The 9,140-nt window shown below is 45.1% G+C and overlaps 1 protein-coding gene across 1 annotated transcript; it reads right to left on the bottom strand.

Annotated features, from left to right (window-relative positions):
* Positions 1-1,194: 1,194 nt before the first annotated feature.
* Positions 1,195-8,785, bottom strand: NKX3-1 (NK3 homeobox 1). Its single transcript, XM_005285157.4, has 2 exons — positions 8,583-8,785; positions 1,195-5,400 (listed from the first exon to the last, which is right to left on the bottom strand). The coding sequence occupies exon 2, from the start codon at positions 5,390-5,392 to the stop codon at positions 4,991-4,993; it is 402 nt and encodes a 133-aa protein (XP_005285214.3). The 5' UTR covers positions 5,393-5,400; positions 8,583-8,785; the 3' UTR covers positions 1,195-4,990.
* Positions 8,786-9,140: the final 355 nt, after the last annotated feature.

The raw sequence follows: 9,140 nt of genomic DNA, 5'->3' as shown, positions 1-9,140 counted from the left end.
ATCTGGGAAGCAGGATGAGTGGGTTGGGAGTAGTTTACAGGGTTAAGCCAAATCAAAAACATTTAGAGGCCTGTGCATATACTCAAATTATGAGATTATGGAAAAATGTGAAACCATAATACATTTTAGCAAGAATAAGCACCTTACTGTATAAACTGCTGGTTGCTAGAGAGGCATCCATTTGCTGCTAATCAGGTGAATGACACCAGCTTTCATGCAAGTCTGGAGTAGTAAATAAATACGGGGGGGGGGGGGGGGGAGGTTGTTCTCCTTCCTGCAAGGTGTGGTGGCTCCTGAGTAAATGAGAATTGAGGCTGTTCAGCACGTGTCAGGATGTGCCATTCCTGGCTGAATTGGACCCGGTGTCCTTTTAACAGTAGGGTGGTAAGAGATGTTGGTAGCATTAAGCGTTACCCTACTCTTTTAACAGTGATGGGTGATGATCTGATACTTGCAAAACTGCTGCACCAGCTGCTCCTGACCATTGATTGTGTGCCGTTCATATTAGGCCTGATCCTGCAATAGTGACACATACGAGTAATCTATAGTTATGGTGGCAGCCCTGTTGACTTCAGTGGGACTTCTCACATATGAAAGTACTACTCACAGGAGTAAGGTACTGGAGGAATAAGGGCTAAATTATGGCTTTGCGAGCCGGAGTCATGTTTCTGGAAATGGGACACAGACGCACCATGCGAGTGAAGGTATTATACCTATGAAAGGCAGAGTGAGGGATGCTTAGGTGGAGCTGTGCATCTGTGGCATCTTAAGGATGCAGCATGAGCTCCCTTGGAGCCTGATCCAAATCCCATTGAGCTCTGAGGATAGACTCCTGTCAGGCCCTATCTGTGCAGCCTTTAAACACTATTAGTTGTGCATCAGGGGCTGGCCCCCAGCAATGACCCTTAACCCACTAGATCCACTCCTGTTTCAGAGTGTTGAGTCATGCTGGCTGCTTGCCTTCCTCCCTTGCAGTCATGGCATGTGAGCGAGCCCCATTGCTACTCCCTGTAATAGTGCACTAGGGGAGGGGAGTAAGGGATCCTGAGTTTGCACACATGCCCTGGCCTGGTGCGTTTGCCTGGCTGTAGCCAGATTCTGACCCCAAATACATGAACCTGAAACACACACAAAGGAGATTTTAAAAAACAAACCCCCAAACCAGAACCTCCCCAGAGGCCCATTTCTAATACAGACCTTTAACTTTTTATTCCAAAGTACAATGCACACACATTGGAAAAATAGTATCAAAATATATATACAAAAATAACAACTGTTTGCACTGGACTGATTTCATAAACATACAAAGGGTGGGCAGTTCAGAGAGTTTTGTTATAGGTTACAAACGAAGAGCTGGGACACAGATCAAATATCCAAGAGGGTGTTCAGTTACCATGACTACTAAAGAACAATGGATACAATCCATTGTTGCCCTGCAGATGGGGCCCAATTCCCCACCGCCCTATCATTTACACCTGTGCAAAATGGGTGAGCCACTCTCTATGGTGCATATTCTTATACTTTATCCCCTTTAAGGGCCAGGGTGTCTGGGGCTGGTCAGCCCTGTTCAGTTATCAGACCCAGTTGAGAAGGGGGAAGGTGATCCCTATGAAAAGGCTGAAAAGGCTGAGAAAACTGCTGATGTGAGCTGTTGTGGGCCCTGAAGCAGGGGGACTGAAGAGAAGGGTGAGTCCTCCTTTCCCCACAGAGAGGCAAGGGAAAGTCTATGGGAGTTGTAGCACAGGATGGGCAGAGGAACTGCTTTTGGTTTTGATATTTTACCTGCAGGGGAGAGACTTGAGTGTGGCAGTGAGTCCTTCCTGAGAAGGTCGGGAAATTGAAACTAAGTGAAGGGAAACTGAGGCAGCAGAGCGCTTGAAGCCAGACCAGGTAGGTGACACTACTACATTTACACTCGTGTGAATCAGAAGTAAGTTCATGGAAATCAGTGGAGTTAGACCAATATAAATGAGATAAGAATCAGACTTATCATTCTGATTAGGCAACGTTTTTACATCCCCTTTGCACTGATTTAAATGACCACACAAGGTGCAGGGCAACAGAGAATGAGGAGCTTTGCACCAGTGTAAAATAGGCATGTAAAGCTACCAAATCAGCATGGTAAGTGTTTTGCACTGGTGTCAATGATGGCACAAGGTGCAAGTCATGCCCAATTGGGCCCAAACGTGCCTGTGGATTTCTGCATTCAGTACTCGCTCCTGCAGCTATTTCTCCTTTGTGTAATCCTATCCCATTGACGTTAGTGGGGCTCCTCAAGTGAGTCAGGGCCCCAGGATAGGACCCTAAGGAATCTTTTGTTCAAAGTACTGTATGATCACTTCTTTTGGAAAGTGGATAAGCAGCGTGCTTGAGTTTGAAACATATTGTAACAGCCCAGAGATGACCTTCTACTCTTAATGCTGACTGAGAGAAAGGACTGAATCCTTTCAGAATGAATAGGTTCTAAATAAAGAATGAGCTGGAAGAAAAATGTTATCTGGAGATACTAGAAGTTACATTCCGACTAGTTAGAAAACAGGCAGTTATCCTTTCGTGTAGTTCAAATAATTTACACGGTGGCAGTGACCATAAATTTGCGGCATTGGTGAATTGTTCACCTTAATGGGTTTGATCCTGTAAACTATTCCTCCCATAAGTAATCCTGGCTCACAATAGGAGTCTCCTGCCTTGAGTAAGGATACTTGTGAGTGGGCGGTTTGCAGATCTATTGGGTTGGGGGGAGGAGGGAAACAAAAGATCAATTTTCAAAGATATTTTCATGAAAAATAAGATTTCTAAAAATTCCCCAGACCTGAAGATGAGCTCTGTGTAATCTTGAAAGCGTGTCTCTTTCCCCAATAGAAGCTGGTCTAATAAAATATATTACTTCATTTCCCTGCACCCTTTGTCTCTGAAAAGAAATGATTACAATTCCCATCCGGTAGCAATCACTCTAACAATATGCAGCCCCAACTGCCTTGAGGAGAAGGGAGGGAAATTAAGCCTTTGACTTTTTGTGGTTTGGGGGGTTTTAATTCTCTTTAGGAGGTGCTCAGATACTGCAATGAGGGGCATCATTATAAAGAACTGGATAGATTAAAAAAAACCACATATGCTCAGAGGGTGTAAATTGCCAATCAATAGAACTATGGTGATTGGTACTAGCTGAGAATTTGGTCCACTGAAATTATAAATCATCTAACATAATTCCCCCCCTCCCAATTTTTATTTCATTTATATTTTAAAACATTTCTTTCCTCCACAATAGATGTTGCCTCAAACTTTATGTATGGGCAGGCATTTCCTTTGCTCCTAAAAGCCATCACTGCTACTTTGAACAGACTGAGGTCAAAATATTGCTATTCACTTCACCACCAGGCATAAAAGCTTTATCCCATGTTTCCCTTGTATACTGCAAAGTGCGGAGTTTTCTCACTTCCCACTATAGAAGATAGGATCAGAAGATGCTCCGCACCATGCAGCATCAGGCTAGTACAGTATGTATCAAATGGAAACAGGAATCACCTCTGTTAGTCTGTTCAAATGGTGAGTGTGATTAACAACGATAAGATCATTTAACTCTGTGATCATAAGAACATTTTACAGCAATACCGAGCCAGTGAGCCTTTCCTAAAGCACTAGGCTGCTTTGTCTCATCTAATTTTACAAACAACTGCTTCTCTTTAAACTGTTAGGAAAGCTGAAAACTTAGGCTATTTAACAGAATAATTCTATGTGTTAATGTTCAAACAGCATCAGCGTGGTGATATGCAAAACAGATCTGTCGTTGTGATACTGACTTTCTTGCTATCTTCGGGTTTGGTACGTGCTGCTAAGTTAGTGGTGGTATACATTGGTGTGTAGGCTGTAGAACCTGAGCAGGTGTAAATTGGGTTGGTTCCTTCAGAATCAGAGAATCGATTTATACCCGCCGAAAATCCTGCTCACAATATTTATTGCATATGGTAACAACTCTGTTGTTGCCTAGTATTTCATGTTTGTTACTATGCAGTGCATCATGGCTACACATCACTTCATGACACATGCAGAGATAGAACTGCACACTTTCTACTTCAAACCAAAGGTCTTTACTACTTGAGCTAAAGGAGACTCTACTTTAACGAGCAGTATAGGTGCTATGACACATAGTTATGCAGTTCTAATTCTAGCCAGTAAAGAGCAGTGGTGCACATGCTTAAATGGGGTTTGTTATGTTAGCTGACATAGTTCTAATATATCTCAGTCTTCACCCTAGGACCACATGGCTCTTAGTTTCCATTTAATGAAAAAAAAAATGCAGACTCCATTTTTTTCCATTCAGTGTCCCACCTATGTTCTGTTTGAGAAGACCAGGTATTTAAATATTAAAATCTACTATGCAGTGTCACAGAGTTAGTGGCCTAGATGAACACACCGAGACAATTGCTGTGCAAAACCATAATCATTACTTAGTTTTTACACACTGATTGTGCACAGGGCTAAAGTTTTTCCAAAGCACCTAAGTCCCACTTTGAAAAAAGACTTAAGCACATGGGTGCCTAAGTCACTTTGACTTTCAGTGAGAGAAAAGGGCAGACACTATAGTGGATAGAGCACTGGACTGTAACTCGGGGGACTGGGTTCTATTCCTGGCTCTGCCCCTGGGTGGCCTTGGACAAGTCACTTAATTGCTCCGTACCTCAATTTCCCCATTGGCAGAATGGAGATTGTAATCCTTTCTAAAGCACTTTAAGATCTACCAATGGAAAGTGCTAAACAAGAGCGTGGCATTTATTATTAGGTGCCTTGGAAAATGTTATCCTAGACTTGTAGCAGTATCGAGAACCTTGCAAGTCCCCTGGAAGGGAAAAGGACATGCAGGGTGCTCGGCATCACTGAAAATCTGGTCAGAAGTGCTTCCCCCCCCCCCCCCCCCCTTATTATTAGGGAAAGCAAAACAGTAAAAATAAAAAGAGCTTCTCTTTGGAAAAGTTGAAGTCTTTAGCTGTAGTTACCACAAAGAGGGACTCCAGCCATTCGAGTAGTACAGGTATGGATAGTACTGGTAGCTGTTATACACAGAAATCAGAGAGGCCTTGGAGACATCATCCTGGACTGGAAAAACTGAGTTCTTATCGAGTCCACTGAGTTCTGAGGCTAGTTGCTTCCTTTTGGTTTTGTACCTTCTGTTCTGGAACCAGATTTTCACCTGGGTTTCAGTGAGCTTCAGGTTCTTTGCCAGGTGGGCTCGCTCCGGGGCGGACAGATACTTCTGATGACTGAACTTCCTTTCTAACTCGATGACCTGAGTGTGGGAGAAGGCTGCCCGTGAGCGCTTTTGCTGCTTCGGGGTCCTTTGGTTGCTCGGTGAGGATTTCAGAGGGTTTTCACAGTCTGACAGGTTGGTCTCCATATATGCCTCTGTGGGAAGGAAGAGGGGAGTTAGAACAGCTTGTTCTCAGGTGTTTGCCTTGCCGAGAGCACACAATTCCATTGTCATCCTGGAGACATTTTTACATGTTCACGTGAGCTTAAAAATTCAAAAAGCTTTTGTATATAATTCTCCTCTGCCCCTGAATTTTGATACAGTGTTCACTCTGGGCCAGATTTTTGAAGGTATTTAGGCACCTCACTCCCATTGATTTAAGTGGGAGTTAGGCACCTAAATACTCTTAAAAATATGTTCCTCTGTTGTGAAAATGCCTTTTTCTTCTGTACTCACGAGTGTCACCATTATGGGGTCCTGACTGGGGCTCCTAGGCATTATAGTAATACAAATAAAAAGGTGTTGCTAACTTTTGGGATTTTATTGTGAGTCTTGCAATAGTTGGTGTTTTTCTTAAAGCCCTAGATTCTGGAGTCCTGTGATTTATGTGAGAATCTCAGCTTTCACTTTTAGAAAGTCAGTTTGTACCCTCATGTTGCAGAGAAAAGTTTGAAAATGTGAAGTCAGTGCGCCCCAAAGGCACAGATGGCAACTATATAGCAAATTAAAAATCGAGACCAGACCCCACCATCCCCCTAATGTAGGGTTTGTTTTGTTTTGTTGTTTTTTAAGGCACATCTCCTGAGTTTTGAATGCTTGGGGATGGCAGTCCTAGTAATTTGTAGTCATCGGCCAACATTTTCAAAGATGGATGCCCAGGTGTATGTCCGGGCACCCATAAAAGTGGGTCTGATTTTCAGAGGTGCTGAGCATCTGCTACTGTCATTGAAATCAGGCCATTATATATATATAGATATATAAAGCCTTAAAAACAAAACAAAACCAAAACCTATTCAGGTGGATCAGTATAAAATTAGGGGCCCAGTTCTCTTCCCACACACATTCCACTTACTTCCATAGAGGTACTGCTACTTTCCACTGCTTTAATTGGCAGCAGGATCAGTCCCTTAGCGCCTAAGGCACCCAAGTTTGAAAATTTGGGCTGTCGACTCAGTCCTACCCCACCCCCGTGAATGGCAAAGCTTCCAGTTCATGTCAATGAGAACAGGATCTGGATCCCTACACAAGTTACAATTCAGGTGGGAGTTTTACTGCTAGAAGGCTGAACTTTTGATATATCCAGGGTAAAGAGATCAGAAGTGTCTCAAGCCCTTGCTGCTGCTCTTTTTCCTGCAGCATTGCTGAGCAAGTTTAGAGGGATAAAGAGGATACCTGTCACGTGAAAGATGCACTAGTACATGCTGGTTTTAATGTGACAGGAGAGCAGAGTGAAGGAATTAGGGCATTGTTGATGGCCATCACAGCTCAGAGGTAGCAACCAGACATGTCACCTTAATCTTATTTCCAGTAGAATCATTCTGTCACTTCAGCCCTGATCCAGACAGGTGCTGAGCGCCGACAGCTCTGATCGAAGACAGTGGGAGCTGGGAGTGCTCTGCACTTTTCAGGATCAAGCTCTCCATAACTAAACCCCCCAGTCTGAAAGATTTCTTAAAGAGGCAGTGTCGGGTTAACAATAAGAACAGCAACGTCCTCCTTTTGTGGTGCTAAATGACCCCTTCAATTACTAAAACCGAAAGAACCTTAAAATCAAATGAACTTGTCACTATTTATGCAGTTTGTTACTTTTTTTTTTTAATTATTATTTCATTCAGCATGGACAATGGAAATAGGCCAGTTTCCCATGTTGAAATGTTTGGGTTGGAAACAATAGGCCATTCCTCATCTCGTGCAAATCGGTTTAGCTCTGCTGAAGTCAGTGGAGTTGTGCAGATTTACACCAGCTGAGGATCTGGCTCAATGTAAGGGATTTTTTAAGTAAATTTCCAAGGGAATCCCACCCCCACTCCTTTTTTTTTGGAGGTTCATTGACACATTTCTCTTGATCTTTGGTTTTGTGAAAACTTCTTTGAACTTCAGGGTCAATTTCACCTGGAAAGAAAGTGATTGATTAAAGTGTCTTATTATTATTATTAATATTATAGTAGTTCCTGAATATCCCAATCAGGACTGGGGCCGGATTGTGGTAGTTGCTGTACAGACATAAAATAGATCAGTCCTGTCCCCCAAAGAGCTTACATGTGTTTGATCCCCCTTCTTGTATATAAAAAACAGGATGGAGAGAGACTTCAGCATTCCCTGGAGCGTGCAGTGGTTTCCACTGCTTCCCCAACACCAACAATTTTCAAAAATTTGTAGCAGCTTCTCTTTCTTACCCCCTCCCACAATCATGCAGGTGCATGCTAGAGAAACTTGTTGATCTTTAAATGTCACCATTCTTTAAAGGAAGTGCCAAGTGATTTGCAACCTTTTGTGTTTTGCTGCCCCAACCTGTAAATACACAGGTCCCAGAAACGCACCACCGTAATAATGACTCAGCAGCAGGTTCATGAACAATAAGATGCCCTTTAAAATGAATCCACACAATATTTTTTTATTCTGTGGAGCCCCAATCATGGGCTAGGACCCCCTTGTGGTAGGTGCTGGACAGACAGAACCAAAAGCCAGTCACTGTCACAAAGAGCTTCTACTCAACAAATGGGATTTTAAGACCTCGTATTAGATTAAAGTAATCAGTGATGGTGAATGCAGCAAATTTACCAGGCCAGAATAAAAATAAAGGGAGCTTCCAGGAGCTCTTTAAACATGCAGCTGTGGCACTAAGGGGGGGGGGGAATCTTGTTTCTGGCTGCTTGATTAGAGGCGGGTCTTTCTTTCTCGGTTCTCCCATGGACTCATGCGGGGTCATATGTCTTTCAAAAAATGCTCCGGGGCAAATTTGCAAAAAAAAAAAAAAAAAAACCAAACCCCACACTTGTTGAGGTGCCTAAATAGGACCTGAGCTCCTCTGGGCGGGGGGAATAAATCTGTGCAGACAGTGGCTATTTCTGTTGATTTTCCCTTGCAGTGATCCCACTTATGCGCCACTTCTGCCGGATTTGGAGGTGCCCCCCCCCCCCGGCACCTTAGGAACAGAGCGCTTGGGTTTCAGTTGAGCGCTCAAAGGCAGAGGAGCTGCTCCTGGTTTAGGATGCAGGGTCTCTGCTGACTAGGAGGGGGAGCCGTGATTTACAGCCGTGCAAGCGCGGGGAAAGTCTTGCAGAGCCAGGCGCCCGTGGGGACGGGGGGAAGCGCCGGCGGCTGAGTAGCTGCTTACCTGCGTCTGGCTCTCCTGGTTGCTCCGAGGGTGGCGGGGGGGACCCCTTCAGGGAGGGGTTTCCCAGCTGGCTGCCGGGGAGCGGAGCTTGCACTGTCCAGCGCAGGCTCCGGGCTAGAGGCACCGCAGCATCCCCGGCTCTTCCTCCCTTTCCCCGCAGCTCCGCGGTCCGCACCGTCCCGCAGAATGTCTTGGATGAGGAAGGACGTGAGCGGCTTGGAGGAGTGGGGCAGCGAGCCCTGGGGAGGGCTCCTCCCCGCTGGCTGCTGTTGTGGGGTCCCGGGGTGGCTCTTGCCTCTGGGGGGCTCTGTGCTGCCCTGTCCCTCCTCCCTTCCTGGAAGGGGTGCCCGGGAGCTCATCTCCCTTCCCGCAAGTCCACCAGGGAGAAGCCCACAGGCACTTTCACTTTGCAACACTCCCTGCTTTGCATTTATAAGCCAGCCAGCCAAGCCTCCTGGGTCTGATTGGAGCCCGGGGCAGCAGTGAACGCCCTTGGAGAGCTTCCTGGGCTCCCACCGCTCCTGAGCGGTGAGATTCCTCCTCGGTATGTTCTCAGTG

This window comes from Chrysemys picta, chromosome 2 (assembly GCF_011386835.1).
Source record: "Chrysemys picta bellii isolate R12L10 chromosome 2, ASM1138683v2, whole genome shotgun sequence".
NCBI lineage: Eukaryota > Metazoa > Chordata > Testudines > Emydidae > Chrysemys > Chrysemys picta.
Note: the sequence above shows the minus strand (reverse complement) of the source record. Positions and strands in the feature narration are given on the sequence as shown.

What these genes read in the sequence shown, in the direction of transcription:
- NKX3-1 (XM_005285157.4), bottom strand. Translation starts at nt 5,392, where the DNA reads ATGGAGACCAACCTGTCAGACTGTGAAAACCCTCTGAAATCCTCACCG.